The sequence below is a fragment of the Biomphalaria glabrata genome, chromosome 7 (assembly GCF_947242115.1).
Source record: "Biomphalaria glabrata chromosome 7, xgBioGlab47.1, whole genome shotgun sequence".
Lineage (NCBI taxonomy): Eukaryota > Metazoa > Mollusca > Gastropoda > Planorbidae > Biomphalaria > Biomphalaria glabrata.
The window spans coordinates 42,457,584-42,478,319 of NC_074717.1; the positions used below are offsets into that span (position 1 = coordinate 42,457,584).

General features: G+C 36.2%; 1 protein-coding gene across 1 annotated transcript in view; it reads left to right on the forward strand.

Annotated features, from left to right (window-relative positions):
- The window catches only part of LOC106062160 (solute carrier organic anion transporter family member 3A1-like), a 33,027-nt gene extending 21,555 nt beyond the window's left edge, over positions 1–11,472 (forward strand). The window contains exons 11-18 of the mRNA XM_056036167.1: positions 56–192; positions 2,039–2,203; positions 3,087–3,273; positions 4,559–4,685; positions 5,258–5,427; positions 6,205–6,266; positions 9,036–9,135; positions 10,844–11,472. Of these exons, the coding sequence (XP_055892142.1) occupies positions 56–192; positions 2,039–2,203; positions 3,087–3,273; positions 4,559–4,685; positions 5,258–5,427; positions 6,205–6,266; positions 9,036–9,135; positions 10,844–11,045 (1,150 nt within the window). The 3' untranslated portion in view covers positions 11,046–11,472. The remainder of the gene's footprint in view (positions 1–55; positions 193–2,038; positions 2,204–3,086; positions 3,274–4,558; positions 4,686–5,257; positions 5,428–6,204; positions 6,267–9,035; positions 9,136–10,843) is intronic.
- Positions 11,473–20,736: the final 9,264 nt, after the last annotated feature.

The window sequence follows — 20,736 nt, forward strand, 5'->3', positions numbered from 1 at the left end:
TCTGTCATCCTGAAAACAAAATTATAATCCAACAAAACTATCTGTCTATGTCCAGGTTGAGCGTATTTCCTCCACTGGAAGGCCCCACCGAGAGAAAGGTCAGCCTAAGCGGTGAGATTGTTTTTGACCAACCTCTGAGCCCAAAGGTTGATGAAAATCAAAATGAAAGCACACTAATAGAACTGATAAAAGGTAAACTTGATTTTTTTTTTTGTCCTTAGTCTCGGTGTTGTCAAATCTATTATATAAAGGAGAATGTTTGACGTATGTATGTATGTATGTATGTCCCCGTATAAAAACCGCTTGACCAATATTGATAAAACTTGGCAGAAATGTTCGAAAGGATTTAGATATATATCTAATTTTAAGAATTAAACTTTGCCCTTTTAGTGGGTTTTTTGGACACATGCAAATACAAAATATAGTTTATTGATTTCATTATTTAATAAAATTAACCTTCAAATTTGTGTTTCAAAACCATTTTTACATTAATTCGTTATTTATATCTGCGAATTTAGATATCCCGATGCACATTCTTTCATTAGACATTACCAAATGGTTACACATTAACACATCTCTCTACTGAGTCTATTCCTAGGCCTAGGTCTAAAACTCTTATTGAACTCTATGATGATATATATATATATAACTGCTTTTCGCAAAGATAGTTTTATGCTTTAACACATGAACATACTAATTATAGTCCATTCATTTCATATTTTAATCAAATTAACATTCAAATTTGTTTTTCTATAGCATTTTTAATACATTCGTTCGCTGTTCGCAAAAGCTGCGTAGCCGTGTTGAGATAGGCCTATATTATGTAATGTACTAGTTTAGAGAGTAGGTTAGTTTTGTTAGATAAATATATTGTGTATTGTTTTAGCGACGGTAAAAGTAGAGACATAGTAAGACAGACTAATGACGTAGTAGACTTAGGCGAACGAGAGACCAACATGGCGTTATGTTAGGAAGACTGGACGGATTTCCCAGTGGTTAATAAAGTCTTATTTTATAGAACTGAATGTTGTTATGAAGTATATTTAATTAATAATGTTTTTTGGCTAATGTTAAGTAATAATTGATACATTGTTGAAGTCAGATTAAATTAGCCCACAACAATTCATTCATGAAAAAAGGTCACGCATGCGCAGAGCAAAGCCTTCACGCAGCACAGAATTAACTCTATAAAAGCCAATTTTTAACTCTAGATTAGTCTAGATCTAGATCTATGTCTACCTCAAGATCTAATTTATATTCTAACACATGAACATACATAATTAAGTCTATTCATTTCAAATTTTAATCAAATATATGTAGGCCTACAAGCAAATGTTTTAATTTGAAAAAATGGATTTAAATAGATTAGCTATTTTGATTTGATGGCTTCATTCATACTATTTTTACATTTACACATTCGCTTTATTTATTACATTATTATTTCGTTTAAATGTTTTAAAAACACTCTAAGTGACTATATCGACAGTAATACGCAAATAAAGACCCGCGGGTCACGGGTAGAGTATGTCTAGTATTACATAAAAATCTAATGTCCTTATTAAATTAGCGAGACTTTGTAACACATGCATATCTACAGTCTTAATATTTTAATTTCTTAGTCAAGATGAATTAACTTAATAAATAAATGTCTCCTCTGTTTGAAACGTGTCGCATGAATACATAAAAGTAGAATGACGCCTGCCTTTCTACTGCCACGACACTCAGAACACATGAGCCTCAACATTGAGTCCCTATATTACAAATTAAATAATGTTTAGTTAATAACGTTGTTGCACAATAATTGACACAATACGTCAAAAATGGTATTTTTTCCTTGGTTACTTATTGTATTAAAATATCTCTCTTTTAATAAGAATAAGTATAATAATAATCTTTACCGTCCGTAACGAAATCTATATTATAATTTGTGCATTACACCAAACAAAACATCAGAACTATAGAAAACCAAAATGTACATTCACACCGGACTTTTAGAGGTTGATTAATGTGTATGTAATTGTTTCAATTTTTGTGTCAGATTTACCCAGGTCTTTCTTACGGTTGATCAAGACTCCTATGTTTGTGCTAATCATCATCGACATCTGCGCCATCTCTATGCCTCTGTCTGGAATGTACATGTTCAGGAACATCTACATAACTATGGAATACAATGTACCCATGTCAGAAGTAGCAATGGCTACAAGTAAGTGATTTAATAGTGTAGCAATGTTTAGCTACCAGTAAGTAAAATAAGTAGTTTTTTGGTCAGCAGAAAGTGATTCAGAATTTTAAAAAGTTGTTGGCTACTAGTGATTTTTTGCTATAGCAAATTTCTGCCACCTGTCAGTGATTTAGTATAATAGCAGATTAGGTAATTAGTTAGTGATTTAGTATTAGGGCAACTTTCGGTTACCAGTTGGGGATTTAGTATAATAGCAGATTAGGTAATTAGTAAGTGATTTAGTATTAGGGCAACTTTCGGCTACCAGTTGGGGATTTAGTATAATAGCAGATTAGGTAATTAGTAAGTGATTTAGTATTACGGCAACTTTCGACTACCAGTTGGTGATTTAGTATTATAATAATGTTCGACTTCTGGTAAGTGACTTGATATTATAGCAATTTTTGACAACCGTTTAATACTGATAGAAATCAATGTTGTTACTAAAATAGTTTCGAATTATGGAAGAGACTGCGTAGTTTGTAGCTACAATGGCGTTACTGTTGATGCAACGAAGAATACGAAACTAGTTTTGTGTTGAGACATTTCTGTTTACGGAAGAGACTAATGTAAAGATCATTCGTTTAGGTAGTTGACTGTTAAAGAGGATATCACGTGACTAGAACCTCCAGCAACTGCTTTCAGCAACTTAAGTCAAAACTGGGTACTTGATACCTTACAGTAATTTAAAATTTTAAAATATCTTTTTTTTTTACCTGGGATTTAAATACGACTCGCTTATTCTGAAAGCCAAATCTCACACTGCGCAAGTTAGTACAGCCTCTTTATGTTATATAAAATTAAGCGCATATTATTTGCTAAGATTTTTTTTTGTTAAGGTTAAAGTGAGTTTTGTGTGCTCTAGGTGTGACGTCAGCAGTGGGGACGGCGGGAGGGACTATCCTTTCCACCTGGTTGGCCTCCAAGGCCAAAAGTAAACTAGCCTTACAGTGGATCATCATGGGAACGTACTTAATACAAGTGGCGGTCAACCCTTTGTTCTTGATCTTTGGCTGTGACAACAAATCTGTTTACGGTGCCAGTGGATCAATGTGAGACAAATCATAGGCAAAAATGGATAGATAGATAGATAGATAGATAGATAGATTGATAGATTGATAGATTGATAGATTTATTGATAGATTAATAGATAGATTGATCGATTGATACATAGATAGATTGATAGATAGATTGATAGATAGATTGATAGGTAGACTGATAGATAGATTGAAAGATAGATTGAAAGATAGACTGAAAGATAGACTGAAAGATAGATTGAAAGATAGATTGAAAGATAGATTGAAAGATAGATTGAAAGAAAGATAGATAGATAGATAGATAGATAGATAGATAGATAGATAGATAGATAGATAGATAGATAGATTGAAAGATAGATTGAAAGATAGATTGATAGATAGATTGAAAGATAGATAGATAGATAGATAGATAGATAGATAGATAGATAGATAGATAGATAGATAGATAGATAGATAGATACTAGATCGGAACTATATAGATATAGATACTAGATACATACTAGATAGATAGATAGATAGATAGATAGATACTAGATGTAAAGATAGATAGATATATAGATAGATAGATGAATAGAAGGATACATAGACAGATTTGATTACTGATTGATATAGATATACCTAAGTAGATAAATAAATATTGATAAGTATAAGTAATGTCTAGCACTTCTATGTAGTCACTGAAGCATGTAACGAGTTAATTAAATTAACCAGGATAACTCTAATTAGTCTAATATATAAAACTGTGCCTTTTTTAATTAACAAAAAACGTTGAAATTATTGTTACATTGAAATGCATTCATTGTATCACTTTAAAGGGCTGTTTGTTAAAATTAGAAAGTTTCTATAAGTTAACAAAGCATTACGGAGTGGTGGGAACAAAGTTAATGGAAACACTATATATAATCTACTACATATTAAGATGTTATGGCCCACAGTGGATAGTGACAATGTAGTAAATGACATATTATAAGTTAGTTATTTATTGCTCAACTTTAATGAGACATATGACCATGAATTCTTGACCTTTGACAACACCATCGAAGTTTATGAAAGGTTAGATAACCATATACAATTAACATATACAATTACTCAGCCAGAATGCACCTGATCAGCATAAATTTCTCTTTTCGCATTCGTAACCAAATGTAATTGAACCTATACAATCTGATAGTGTACTATTGTAACAGCTAACATGCCACCACTTTTCATTCTGTCTTTTCCATTTCTTCACGATTCAAGAAGATCATTAGAGTAATTTTGAATGTCCACCTACGTACATTATTTTTTTGTTCATCTTTAGTGGTCTCCCCATCAACCTGACAGCCGGCTGTGACTGCAGCAACAGCAAACAGCTTCTTTCCTGTGGAGATGACGGGAACAACTACCTGTCTCCATGTCACGCGGGCTGTACAGGTGTCGATGGCAAGGTAAGAAGCAGGGAGATAACTATCCTCTGTGCTCAAATCTGGATCTGGTAGTGAAGTTCTCTAAATACTGCTACGAAAAAAAGATATCTAAAACTAAATGCATAAGCTAAACCTCATAACAGTTCTAGATCTAATTTGATATTTTTTTAACCTTTTTCTTACTCCCACCCTGCTGTCCAGATGGCACTCATCAGACATCGGTTGGAAAAAAAAAAACAAAGCATGAAAAAAAAGTCATTAAAAAGAAAAAAAAAATTAAGGAAAAAAGAAATCAGCACTAGATCTATATTTATCCGTATCTATGAATACTGAAGGACTATCTACACTTGTTTGGGATCAAAAACACAAACTAATTAACATGAATTAATTGACTAATTGTTTAATGTTTCCTATTTATTCATGTCTTGTCTATGCCAATGAATAATTGTGCAAAGTTACAACTTGACCAATGAACGACTGTTGAAGAAATAATCTTTACAGACGTTTTTCTAGACAGATAGAGAGACAAAATTAATTAACATAAGTTTTGTAAAAGATTATATCACTAATTCTTTATTTTAAATCAAATCTAGATATTTACAGACTGCCAAGGATTGGTGAACAGTTCCTTTGGGACTTCAGTGACACCTGGTCTCTGCTCCACAGACTGTCATGACAACTTTCTGCTCTACGTTATACTTCATGGTGTCCAGTACTTGGTAGAGAGTGGTACCATGATACCTAGGTGGTTACTTATGCTAAGGTAAGATTTTATTATACATACTGGTTCACACATACATTAATGTAAATACGTATATGTGGAATGATAGTTCTCGGGCGTGTAGTTTTTTTTGTTTTATTTTTTTATTTTGGAAGGGTTGAAGCCTTTCCTTCCTGATCTTTTTCTGGTTTATAAAATTGCACATTCCATTTTTCTGGACTATAAGAGTTCCCATTTGATCTTTTTCTGGTCTATAATATTTCACATTCCATCTTTTTCTGGCCTATACGAGTTCCCTTTTGATCTTTTTCTGGCCTATACGAGTTCCCTTTTGATCTTTTTCTGGCCTATACGAGTTCCCTTTTGATCTTTTTCTGGCCTATAAGGGTTCCCATATCTTTTAATATTTTACCCTTTTTCTATAAAAAAAAAAGTAATTACGACTGATTGAAATATCTGTTAATTTTTTTTTATCTATTTATGCATTGACGTGGGCACAGAGTAATTGTGCAAAGATTCAACTTGAACAGAGAAAAAGTAACTGAAGAAAAACATAGACAGACAGACAGACAGACTGAATGAGTGATTATAACCCTTGCATTTAAGCATCTCTTTTTGGATAGTAAAACTCTGAATGTGATAAAGTTTTGAATTATTTTGTACAATGTAGGATGTTACAAAAGCCACGATAATACGTATATTTCAAATATCAAAAGTAAGTTATCAAAGTCATATTGTGTCCAAATCATATTAAGTGCTAAAGTCAAATTGTGTCAAAGAATTATGCATTTTACTTTTTTTTTTCGCATTTCCCATCAGAATTGTTGAGCCCCAAGACCGAGGATTTGCCACAAGTTTCTTCATTTTCTTCTACAACATCAGTAAGTGGGCACACATTAAAATAAAGGGATTGAACTGCTTGGGTACCAAACTGAGGGGAATGGAGATTTGACTCGAGCTTTGTTGACTGTGTTTACTGTGTTGACTTTGTTGACTGTGTTGACTGTGTTGACTTTGTTTACTGTGCTTACTGTGTTGACTTTCTTTACTGTGCTTACTGTGTTTACTGTGTTGACTTTAGTGACTGTGTTGACTTTCTTTACTATGCTTACTGTGTTTACTGTGCTTACCGTGTTGACTTACTTTACTGTGTTTACTGTGCTTACTGTGTTTACTGTGCTTACCGTGTTGACTTACTTTACTGTGTTTACTGTGCTTACTGTGTTTACGGTGCTTACTGTGTTTACTGTGCTTACCGTGTTGACTTACTTTACTGTGTTTACTGTGCTTACTGTGTTTACTGTGCTTACCATGTTGACTTTCTTTACTGTTTTTACTGTGCTTACTGTGCTTACCGTGTTGACTTTCTTTACTGTGCTTACTGTGTTTACTGTGCTTACAGAGTTGACTTTCTTTAATGTGTTTACTGTGCTTACCGTGCTGACTTTCTTTACTGTGTTTACTGTTCTTACCGTGTTGACTTTTTTAAACTGTGTTTACTGTGCTTACTGTGCTTACCGTGTTGACTTTCTTTACTGTGTTTACTGTGCTTACCGTGCTGACTTTCTTTACTGTGTTTACTGTTCTTACCGTGTTGACTTTCTTTACTGTGTTTACTGTGCTTACTGCGTTTACTGCGTGCCTCAACGCAGGACTGACACATTGCAGTTACCTTGTCCCTCACATGTTCAAATAACAGTTTACTTAAGAGCCCGCTGACAATGTTTTACGGGGCACTGAAGTAGCACCATCGAATTTTCATCGACCAGGTTCACTCTTGATGGACCACAAAAATAAAATCTGCATGTTATGGAGTATGTGTGTGTGTGTGTTCTCATAGATTTAGATCGTCTCTCGTTTTCAACAGCTGCATTACGAAAAATTATCTGATATTTCATCATCCCCGCAGCATGGCCACCAACCAATCGCTAAGTCCTTCTTACATTCATTTTAGACGCACACTCCATATCAAGAACAAACATTGAATACCTAAGCTTAGAGATTAAGCTACTATGGAAATTAACTAACAAAACAAAACAATATACCCTATTATTATATCAACCGAGGTGATACTGACAACTGACATCGCAGACACATTCGAGGCCCTAAACATTGCTAAGAAAAAGTCTCGTTACTTCACGAAGGGCACAGACCTGACACATCACCAGAAAATTAGTCAGTGGACACCTTTAAAGGATTACAACGAATTGTGCTTCTCTTTAACGAAACACGACCCTGGCAGAGCCAAGGAAAGAATACTCGTTCGTCTCTAATATAAAAATAATAATTATTAATAATAATATTAGCACACGATTATTGTAAACATTGCATTCACAATGTCATTTTACAGATAATTCTGTTGTAGATAGTTCTTTGATACAAACATCAATGAATAATGCTAAAAAGTAAATTTTCTTTCCCTATAAGTTATCATTATAGCTAAACTAATTAAAAAGTGACTATACTATTTTCTACAAAGTACTACTTTGTTGAGTTATTTTTTTATGTAGTTATGTATTTTTAGCGGCCCCCGAAAGGGGAAAAGACGCTATTAGTTTTGTGCGAAATGTCTGTCTGTCTGTCCGTCCGTCCCGTTTAGATCTTGTAAACTAGAAAAGATATTGAAAGTCCGACATCACAATATTTTAGACCATTCAAAGTTCTGATGCAACGGATACTTTTTTTTTTCTGAAAGCGAAAAATCTAATTTTTAAAATCAGTAATGCAAGCAGTTTTTTAAAGAGAAAAAGCTAATTAGTATGCATTATAAGCTAGACCTAGATAGAAACGAATAGTAATTTTGGAAACTTCATTGTCCTAAATTTTATATTTCCTCCGGGACACTATTCTTTTCAAAACATTTAGATCCATAACTTACAAAATGGCCCATAAAAGAGGCACATAAAGCCCGAAAAAGAGGCAAAGAAAAGAGGCCTAAGGCCCAAGGATTCCTATGATGATAAAGCTAAAACTGAATAGCGCCAATTCTGAGGTTTCTTTAAAAAAAAAAAAATTATATCAATTATAAGACATCAGTTAGACCAGGGGAGGCGCGGTGGCTGAGCGGTAAAGCTCTTGGCTTCCGAACCGGGGGTCCCGGGTTCGAATGCTGGTGAAGACTGGGATTTACAACTTTGGAATCTTTGGGCGCCTCTGAGTCCACTCAGCTCTAATGGGTACCTGACATTAGTTGGGAAAAAGTAAAAGGCGGTTGGTCGTTGTGCTGGCTACATGACACCCACGTTAACCGTAGGCCACAAAAACAGATGAACTTTACATCATCTGCCCTATAGACCACAAGGTTAACATCTAACTTTACATTCACTTTCACCTATCCTTTGATATGCGGGACCGTTGGGGCACTACACAAGATCTGTTAACCTTCTTTCTTCATTCTTATCTCTCATTTGTCTTTGATATAATTTCATTTGGATGTTCTTTTTGAAAATATTGAAGCCTGCCTGGGTGGACCACTTCGGGGGCCGATTTTAAGTTTGTGTTTCCACACAAACTGTCTTTTGTAACCTTGTTTTTATATACACATTTCTTACTGGGAAGTATGTCCTGTGCCATATTACCACTTCCTCCTTTCCCCAACTGCCCCAGAGACTAACGAAATCTAATTCTGACGTATGTATTTTTTTTCCCAGTGAGTATCCCGTCCTCCAACGTGTTTGGTCAATTCATAGACAACGCCTGCTTTATATGGGACGGTCAGGTGTGTAACCTGTACAATCGTGATAGCATCAGGTAGGTCCAGGTCACACCTAGACATGTCACTGTGCTCCTCGAATTATTTACGAATGTCTCATGTCTCCTCAATTATTTACTTCATGTAGTCAATAGCTTCGGAAACAAACACATAGTCTTTAATTGATCCTATGATATAAGATTGATAAGTTTGATAATTCAAGAATATATTATTTTCATGACACATTTGCTCAAGTCTATGTGTTTGTCGTTTTTCTCTTTTTTTTGTTTTTCAACTATCCAGCTTCGTTAGGGTTAAAATATAGGTATAACAAATTTAGTTAGGATAGCAACCCACGCTAAGAAACAATATGGTGCTTATAACTAATGTCATAGCTTTTTATTTAGAAATTACTAAATCTAACAAATTTATAAAATTATCACCTGTCACATAGCCCTTAGTCTATTGGACCGTTGGGGCACCATGCAAGATTCTTCGACCGTCTTTCTCCATTCCTCTCTGTCTTTCGCCTAAGAACCTCTTTCAATGGCAGGCCCGTCAGTTCTTTCATGTTGTCCTCCCATCGCTTTCTCTGTCTGCATCTTCTTCTTGTTTGCGTTTTTTTACGATCGTTAGCAGATCATCATGGGGTCCAATCGCTGCATAAACCCTGTCTCTAATCTCTTTGTTTGTGATGCGGTCTTTGAATGTGATACCTAGGATCTTTCTGTAGCATCTCCATTCCATTGCTAGGATCCTCCTCTCTAGTTCTGCAATCAGTGTTCAGGATTCACAAGCATACAAAAAATATATAAAAAAAAACAAAACTTTCTTTTTTTACTTCAGAATTTTCTAAACCGTCAATTTTAGTAACTGGATATAATCGAAACATTTGCCACCCTGTTATACACATTCAGATACCAACGTATTTATTTTAATTTTATACTAGCCGAATATGACCGGCTTTTAAACAGATATATTTTAATAGAGTTATTTTATTTTATTTTAGCCCCCCCCCCCCACGGGTTGTGGGAGTTTGGGGACATTAAGCATAATCTACAGTCTTTGTCATGATCTAAGGAACATTTATACCAAGTTTTATCAAGAATGGTCAAACGGTTTTGATTTCTATGCGGGACATACATAAATACATACATACACACATACAAACCTAATAATAATAATAAGGCTAGTCTTCGAGTCCGAAGACTAGTGAGGAATGCAGTATTTCCCGTGGCTGCTCAGTCCCAGCTGTGACCTACATATTTTGCCACATCCAGTGCAAACATAACCATTGTCCGCAGGTGGTCGATTTTGATTTTCTTTTCGCCGTCTGCGTTTGTCCTCGGCTGCGGATTTTCTTCCAGTTCTGAGGCCGCATGCAACCAGATGCTCTCTTCCATGTCAGCCAAGGAAAGTTGACGCCTAAGCTGGTCTTTGAAGCGTTTCCGTGGGGCGCCTCTGTTACGTCGACCACGTCGACCACCTTTTAGCTCACCAAAAAATAACTGCCTTTGGCATACGTTCGTGCCCTACCCAGCGTAACTGTCGGACCAAAAGAAGTCCCTCTAAACTGTCCATATCGGCGTTTGCAAGGACATCGCTGTTTGTAGTGCGGTCTTGTTACCGTATGTCCATGACATACATAGATACATACATACATATGCCTTACATTCTGCTTTATATAAACAGATTAGATGATTTATCATAAATTAATTGTAATATGATTCTAACGCTGTAGCCCTCCCTGGTCTTGTATTGATCCAGGTATTTGATGTCTGGCATTGACGTGGGAGTGAACGTCCTGTCCATAATGACCAATCTACCTATGCTCATTATCTTGTGGCTGGAGCTGAAGAAAACGAAGAGAGATAACGAGAACGACGATGAAAGTAAAGATAAAGAAAAGAAAGCAAAGGAAGATATAAAGGACAATTCCAATTCACAAGCGGAGATATACACATATTAAAATAATTAGCTTTTTTAAAAAATATTTATTTTGTATTTAAAGTGAATGCTATGTGAGACTAATTCTATGAAAGCTATCAAGGACTTTGACTCTGAGAGAGGAAGAATGGGTCCGGACGAAAATAAGTGTAAAATTTCAACACAATGGAGACAATGGCTAATAATGATTATACTATATTTTATTGATCATCTTTATGGACCAGTTTTATTGTTTGTTAACATAAAAGCTCTAACTACTAAGTAGTTGTTAAATATACATGATTTTGTTACATATTTCTTATCTGTCCACGGCAATGTCAGGAAAAGTTGGCATTAAGATATGTTCTCATTAAAATGACTTAGAATGTTAATAGTATTGCTGTGTAATTGTGAGTTTATTATTGTATGATTATGTCAAGGTATGATTATGAATAAATTATTAGAATGAATTATCAATTTTTGTAAATTATGATTAAATTATATGAAATATTATGATTGAAAATAAATTCTAGAAGTGGTAATATATACAAACACTGAACCATAATCTTCAAATACAAAAACAAAATCTAATAAAATACTCAGAATGACACAAAGATAAAGGCACATTCCTCGTTCCATATGCTAGGACAAATTTGTACAAATGCTCTTTCTTCCCTAGTCCTATTAGAGCATGAGCTAGCCAGGAAAACCAGTGACTTAGCAGAATTTAGGTCATTGGCTATCATGCATGGCTAAATGCATGTCGCGTAGGACGTACTCGTTTTTTGTTTTTTTTTAAGTAACGTCCGTATTTTATAATATAAGAAACGCTCCACTACCTATCAATTGCTTCCAATGGCTTGAGTGGCAAGTAGTCCTTGACAACAGCCCAACTCCTGGCCTTCATGTCTGGCTCAGATATTGGGTCTAGCGGAACTCCTCGAAAGTCAGCTCTGTGGAAAATTCAGGAGTCTGCTAACCAGCTTACAGCACACATTGCTTCACGCTGCAGTGCAGGTGATCCCAAACTGTATCTTCACCTGCCGTTTCTTTCATAGACACTACCTGTGTGAAGAGGGCGGGGGGAAAGCCGTGTGGGCGAAATATTCTAAAAAGTTTCTTCATAGCCACTTGGCGACACAAAGAGGCCATTCAGCTAAAACTTCTTTGTGAGTAATACATTATGTCATCGGTTCTAATACAGTGATGTTCGCCCTACCCCATGCTCAGACAATATTATCTCTTTCTCTCCTAACTGACGATACCAGCGTTGATTCCACCAGAATGTGGTAAATAATTACGGAAAGAATTAACAATAAATAAACTTCACCGTTATGATTTCTTGAGATTTTATCAGCACAAGTTGTACTTCACCGTAAGATGACAAATGCTCGCATTATACAAGTAGGGCTCAGTGTACCTGATTAGCATCTGGAGATCACAATAGTCTATAATCTAGCACAAATAATTTTACATTACACATTTAGATAGTTTCCACAATATTGTTTTGAAAACTATCACTTCAGTTTCTATGCAAGAAGGCTACCAACAAGACTTGTGTTAGGTGGGTGTATAAACTTATCTAGGGTATGATATAGGCTCATTGATCTCCCGGGCCTCCCACTTTACGTGGCTTATTAACTTCCTGCCGAGGTTGTAATTTGGCCGTGGCTCGTCTGCCCGGACACCCCTGGCAGTTTATTACTTAATAGGTGGATCATTATGCAAAGAAATAATAACGATAAGTTAACTTATATTAGTGAACAATAAGAGTGTAAGTTCGGCAATTTTATGAACCGATGGAGTATTATGACATAAAGGATGAATAGAATAAATGGTATTTACAAAATCAAGTACACATAATCAATTATTCAGATTCAGCGCACATTAAGCTAGGTGCCACAATTTAATCAGAGCTCGCGAAGCCCACAACACAATGCGATGGATGTAAGGATCATACCTTAACAAAGCAGGCTTTACTACAAGTCCCAAGCCTGTGTCGCTTAACAAGAAAAATACTCATTCCTTGAAACCGCCATTCACAAGATTATTTTATTAACGATAGTAAAACTACAGCGCGAAGAATAAAGCAAAATAAACTAGATTACCCCTCACTGGGGAAGAAAACAACAGAGTGACTGCTAACCAGCATGACATCAACATAGCGGGTCCTTAGGAACTAACGCACAAACCATTATGGTGAATAAAAGAAAACATCAAACAAGAAGCAACTCTAGATGAGCACGACAACTAGAATTTTAGTAACAAAACTAAAGTATTAAGAAGTACAAAGAACCGAAAACACTAAACGCAATCTAAACTAAGAAATTCGAAGTGATGCAATTATATATAAATGGTGGGTTTGGCACAGAACAAACTAAATGACATGACGAAGGCAACTGGTAGGACGATTCCAAACTGTTTATTATACATTAAAGACCTGCAGCCATACGTGAACACATGGTGTAGAACCAGGCACAAACAGGGAGTGGAGACGACGTAGGTCCAGTAACATACGGACACTCCAGTGACAAAAGGTGCCGGTAGAATGGACAGTGCCCACGTTGTCTGCCTTTTTATGCGCGGACACATGGTGCCATCTAGGGGGAAGGGTCACGTGGATATCGGGGTGGCCGGTGTTTCCTGAAAAGGTATCCACTCCACTACATATAAAATCCAGATGTGTGTATGACACTGAAGAACACGACCTGGGCAGACACTGCTAATACTTTTTCAAGAGGTCTTTTACTTTTCCAAAAATTAAACAACTTTGTCAATTACTGGTTTATCACGTACTGTAGAAGGTTTGCATAGAACCTAATCTTTAGGCTCGCCATTATGTATATTTCTCAAGTAAACCAGTAATTGAGAACAATTTAAAACGTCTGTGGATTCATCACGCTGGATGCTAAGTATAATATCAGAAGACAAGTCAACTAATATTCTGTGAACAGCGTCATTAGATATGAAGATTGTGCTAAATTTAAAAACGAACTCGGCTAAAATCAAAATTAAATTCATCGAATGTACTTGGCAGTTGACATGAACTCATTGGTAAAGGTGTGAGAGCTCTGGATAGTACGAGAGTTTTCGCCCGTGTTCATGGATTGCTCCAAAATGTTTTTCCCTTCAATAACATGAACTTCAATACGACGGTGTATTATACATAAAAAAATTTCCACACGTAACTAGATCTTCAGCATAGAAATGTTATCTTATATATTACAGACGCTTCTTCGAAAAAGATAATTACGTCCTACACATCTCATGCGTCAATCTAGTCATGCATGCTAATCAATGACTTAAACTCTCCTAAGTTGATGGTTTTTCTGGCCGTTTCATCCCGCGGTGGTGTTACGACGCATTTGATGGACAGTAATTTCAGCTGTTGAAAAACTTTTAGCAACAACGCAGATGTGGCCCGTAACAACTATTCTTCGATAAACAATTATGAATAAAAAAAAAGAAAAACAAAGAAGTAACTACCAATAAATATCGTATCTACCTTCAAACGATGGTGTTCCATTGCCTTCAAATGCTATCTGTATCCTATGGCCTTTTGTCTGTGTTCTTAAATCTACATTTGTTATTCCCACTTTTTATTTTAATTTATTGGTAGTTGACGCTCGTTGCATAATATGTTAAATAATAATGTAATCTAAAACAATCTTTATTTCGTCAGCTCTGTAAATATCTATATAAACGTATATGGGCTATAGTACAAATATGCTTGTTACAGCATGTTAGAGTCGAAGAACATTTTTTTTAAAATTCCGACAAAAAATAGCAAATAAAATGTTTTTTTAATACTTTTTTCGAAGATTTTAGGCGACGCCTGGCGAATGGTCATTTGACCCCCAAAGGTGTCGCGACCTACAGGTTGAGAGCCCCTGACCGTGCCCTGACGTAGTCGCTGTAGGTGCAGTCAACAGAGTGATCTGGCGCTTATAACAATAAAAACATAGAGTTTGAGTTGGACTGTTTTCTCTTTAGAAATACACCGATCTTAATTAATTCTTAAAAATTAGATCCAGCAATATTAGAAAAAACAAGGTTACAAAAGACAGTTTGTGTGGAAACACAAACTCAAAATCGGCCCCCGAAGTAAAATGTTTTACATAATTCGGATAATCCTTCAGAGTTGAAGATAGTTTACTTCCTAGTCCAAACCTCCCGCAGGACGACGGGGCATGGGAGCAGGCAGGGTTTGAACCTTCGATCGTCGATAAATCCAAACGACAGTCCAGCGCGCAAACCGCACGACCAGTGGTCCACCCAGGTAGGCTTCAATATTTTCAGAAAGAACATCCGAATGAAATTATATCAAAGACAAATGAGAGATAAGAATGGAGAAAGAAGGTTAACAGATCTTGTGTAGTGCCCCAACCGTCCCGCAGATCAAAGGATACGTGAAAGTGAATGTAAAGTTAGATGTGAACCTGGCCTAACTAGTTTGTGGTCTATAGGGCAGATGATGTAAAGTTCATCTGTCGTTGTGGCCTACGGTTAACGAGGATGTCATGTAGCCAGCACAACGACCAACCGCCTTTGCTTTTCCCCAACTAATGTCAGGTACCCATTAGAGCTGGGTAGACTCAGAAGTTGAAAATCCCAGTCTTCACCAGGATTCGAACCCGGGACCCTCGGTTCGAACTAAATAAGTTAATTTCTTTGAAAAGGCTCAATCTCATTTTCGAATTCTCAAAAAAAAAAAAAAAAAAAAAATTTCCGCTATATAGAAAAATGTTCACGAAAATAATATTTATAAGATTACTATTTGTCTTAAATTATTTCTAACATATAATGCATACTAATTAGCTTTTTCTTATAAAAAACTTCTTGCATAATTAATTAGAATTTTCGCTCTCAGGAAAAAAAAAGTAGCCGTTGCATCAGAACTTTGAATGGTCTAAAATATTGTGAAGTCGGATTTTCAATATCTCTTCTAGTTTACGAGATCTAAACGGGACAGACGGACAGACGGATAGACGGACAGACATTTCGCACAAAACTAATAGCGTCTTTTCCCCTTTCGGGGGCCGCTAAAAATTAAGAAAAATTTCCCTTCAAAGCTAGTAACTTTTGTAAGACAGATCCTCTATCCCTATCTATAGATACTGCTTGCATCTCTATGCTTGAAATAAAACTATTTTCTTAATTACGAAGCTTGTATTGTTTCTCCCGTCTGTCACTGTGCCTGTCTGGTACTAAATGTATACTCTTTCATTCCTCATAGTCAGTTACAATGCATGAATCCATCAAAAAGGTTAACCAATTAGTTAATCAATTAATGGTCATTAATTTTGTTAAAAAAAAAACAACAAAAAAAAAACAAGGATATTAAACCATGCAGGGTTGAGAGATACGCCAGTTATTTTTGCGGTGTTCTCTTTAGATAAGCCTTTTTGTTTTAAGTGTATTTTATATTTGGCTTGTTTTAATCATTAGATGCTTGCCCTTAAATAGTAGGAGCTCCTAGGCGAAGCGAATTATGTGGCCCCCAAATGAAACCTAAAACTAAAAATAAAACCACGCAATTTATCACAAACATATTTGAATCTAAAATGAAATCAATCAATATGTTTTCGACAAACTCTTTATTGGTAATTGAAGAAAACCATAGCCTTTTATTTTTCCAACCGAAGCCAATATGCTAACTCTCCTTTGTATTTCATCGCGTACACATCCCGTGACCGTGTTCATTACAATTTCCTGAAAAATAGACGATTTCTTGACCACTACTTTTACTAGAGACATTCGCTCTATTTGGTTTGCCTATCTAATGCCTTTCAAAATAAGGTGTCGATATTTTTTTTTTATAAAAAGGCTTTCTAACATTGGTAGTCGAATGGGGAATTCAAAACTTTTGTTAATAGACCTTGATAGATGCTAAAAAACTGAGATGATGTCATTGACAGAGAGGAATGGAGTTTTGATTTGTTTGATGTTTGATCGAGTTTCGCTATTTTTCTTTATAACTATTTAAGTCCTAACCAAGGCCCCCACAATCGGTTGCCCTAGGCGGCTGCCTAATTTGCCTGTACCTGAGACGTTCCAGGCTCTAGATAAGGAAGAAATACGAATGAATAATTTTTAGTGCTCTCAAAGGAGGCGTAGTGAACAATGTGGCGGATGGCATCAAGTGGTCAGGGGAACCAAGTAGCACTGGCGGATCCAGGGGGGGGGGGGGGCGGTAGGGGCGATCGCCCCCCCCCCCCCCACTTGGCCGACCCCCGGGGGGGCGGACGAATTATAGTATAGAATTCACACAATTTGTATGCGAATTTATTACTTATGTTAATAATATATACTAATTATTTATATTTCAACCTATTTTTAGATTATTTCGCCCCCCCCTTTCTAGTATTTTGGCCGATTTGGTAGGGTCGGGAGTGGGCGATGGCATCAATCCGCCCCCCCCCCCCCCCACCATAAACTTTCCAGTTGGGGGGGGCGGTCCAATTTATTTGCAGAAATCACAGCTTGCTAACAGAATCAATTAAATATCTATATGATTAAAACTTGTTATTGGAATTTTAACCGGTCTTTGTACAATTTCGTTCACCTGTTGGCCGATTGGAAGGGGAAGAGCGAATACCTCCACCGCCCTTCCCATCTAAACCCTTTGAGTGTGTGGGGGGGGGGCGGTCCTACTTTTATGGAGAAATCATAGTATGTGAACAAAATTAGTCGAATATCTATATAATATGAACAGGTGGAAGTGCGATACATGCAATCCCCTTCCCCCCAACGGACAAATCAATACTTTTTCCTTTTGTATTATAGTAAGAAATTACAAAATTACAAAAATCTGTCACTAATATAATTTATATATGCTATAAAGTAAATTCTTATATCGAGTCGCCCAACCCCTATTCTTTAATGCAAAATGCAATCAATAGCAGAAATTACAAAAAGGAGCGAGAATTAATCGTTTTCATTTTACCGCCCTTCCCTTTTCCAGACAGAGTTTGTGTAATTTGACATGAATTTATCATAATTATTTTAAGAAAGACATTGCTTTGGAAAAGTTATAATTCAAACGAAATTTTTCAATATAACAGTCACGGTTGAGATTAGTTCAAAAGCCAGATAATCTTTTCCTAGTCGACTTTTTCAAACCTTTACTCTATCTCATATTTTTCTAGTTAAATAAATTTAGGACTTTAACTCACAATTTATGCTAGAATTTTATTGAATATTATTAATCGAATTTTTATTTTTTTCGGCGGCGATCTTCAAAACCTTAATCTAAATATGTGGGGTATCTAATCTTTTCAAAGAACATATCGGTTTTATTTGCAATGTATTAAGGGACTATAAATTCATATTAGAATATTTTTCTCATTATTCAAAAGGCACTTTATAATAGAATGAATAATGAGCTGTAGGTCAGGAGAATGCGTTTCACCCGTGAAAAATGCAAGAAAACGCTTTTGGCCTCAGGGCTTTGCCCCGAACCCCACTGATAAATAATGAGCTGTAGATGTCAGAAGAATGCGTTTCTGCAGTGAAAAATGCAAGAAAACGCTTTTGGCCTCAGGGCTTTGCCCCGAACCCCACTGATAAATAATGAGCTGTAGATGTCAGAAGAATGCGTTTCTGCAGTGAAAAATGCAAGAAAACGCGTTTGGCGTCGGGGCTTCGCCCCGATCATCACTAATAAGTAATGAGCTGTAGATGTCAGGAGAATGCGTTTCAGCCGTAAAAAATGCAAGAAAACGCTTTTGGCGTCGTGGCTTCGCCCCGAACCCCACTGATAAATAATAAGCTGTAGATGTCAGAAGAATGCGTTTCTGCAGAGAAAAATGCAAGAAAACGCTTTTGGTGTCGGGGCTTTGCCCCGAACCCCACTGATAAATAATGAGCTGTAGATGTCAGAAGAATGCGTTTCTGCAGAGAAAAATGCAAGAAAACGCTTTTGGTGTCGGGGCTTTGCCCCGAACCCCACTGATAAATAATGAGCTGTAGATGTCAGAAGAATGCGTTTCTGCAGAGAAAAATGCAAGAAAACGCTTTTGGCGTCGGGGCTTAGCCCCGATCATCACTAATAAGTAATGAGCTGTAGATGTCAGGAGAATGCGTTTCAGCCGTAAAAAATTCAAGAAAACGCTTTTGGCGTCGGGGCTTCGCCCCGAACCCCACTTAAGAAGCTTACAGCGCTCTCCCAGATCCCCAAGCTTGCAAGAGAAAGACTTTTTTTTTCTGTTTTTTTCGCCGAAGATTGAGAAACAGTCTTATTTTATTCTCATATGTCGAATATATATATATCCGCCAGTGCCAAGTAGTCAGGGGAATCAAGTGGTCAAGGGGATCAAGTAGTCAGGGGCATCAAACTTTCCCTCAGTGTCTATTACGTTCCTATTCCTCTGAGCCTTTCAGTAGAAACTACACATTGCAAACAAACACTAACGACTTCTTCTTTATTTGGAATTGAAACCATCAATTGAGTTGTTTTACTACTTTGATAATCTCATATAGTCTTTCTAATTTAAAATGTAAGCCGTAGACCAGCTGTAGGAGTCGTGTCGTAAAGCGCTTTTATTCCGATCCTGGATCCTGGATTCGAATCTAATCGAAGACTTTGACTATGAATTTCGGAATTTTTAGGGCTCCTCTGTGTCCAACCAATTGTTATGAGTGCCTGGAATTAAAAGATGGGAATTATAAAAACGGTTGGTCGTTGTGCTAAACACATGACACCGTGGGCAACAGAAACAGTTGACCTTTACATTATCAGACCTATAGATACTTTTTTCTGGCTACCTGTTCGTTGGTCAATGCATTGATTTCATATGAAGGGCAGAGTCAGGATGGCAAGTTAGTTACTTCAACGACCAGTTCAATGGTTTTATTATTATTATTATTTGTAGTAATAGTAGTAGGAGTAGTAGTAGTTGTAGTACTAGTAGTAGAAGAAGTAGTAGTAGTAGTATAGTACTAGTAGTAGAAGTAGTAGTAGTAGTAGTAGTAGTAGTACTAGTAGTAGAAGAAGTAGTAGTAGTAGTTGTAGTACTAGTAGTAGAAGAAGTAGTAGTAGTAGTTGTAGTACTAGTAGTAGTAGATGTAGTAGTAGTAGTTGTAGTACTAGTAGTAGAAGAAGTAGTAGTAGTAGTTGTAGTACTAGTAGTAGTAGATGTAGTAGTAGTAGTTGTAGTACTAGTAGTAGAAGAAGTAGTAGTAGTTGTAGTACTAGTAGTAGAAGAAGTAGTAGTAGTAGTTGTAGTACTAGTAGTAGAAGAAGTAGTAGTAGTAGTTGTAGTACTAGTAGTAGTAGATGTAGTAGTAGTAGTTGTAGTACTAGTAGTAGAAGAAGTAGTAGTAGTTGTAGTACTAGTAGTAGAAGAAGTAGTAGTAGTAGTTGTAGTACTAGTAGTAGAAGAAGTAGTAGTAGTAGTTGTAGTACTAGTAGTAGTAGATGTAGTAGTAGTAGTTGTAGTACTAGTAGTAGAAGAAGTAGTAGTAGTTGTAGTACTAGTAGTAGAAGAAGTAGTAGTAGTAGTTGTAGTACTAGTAGTAGAAGAAGTAGTAGTAGTAGTTGTAGTACTAGTAGTAGTAGATGTAGTAGTAGTAGTTGTAGTACTAGTAGTAGAAGAAGTAGTAGTAGTAGTATAGTACTAGTAGTAGAAGTAGTAGTAGTAGTAGTAGTAGTAGTACTAGTAGTAGAAGAAGTAGTAGTAGTAGTTGTAGTACTAGTAGTAGTAGATGTAGTAGTAGTAGTTGTAGTACTAGTA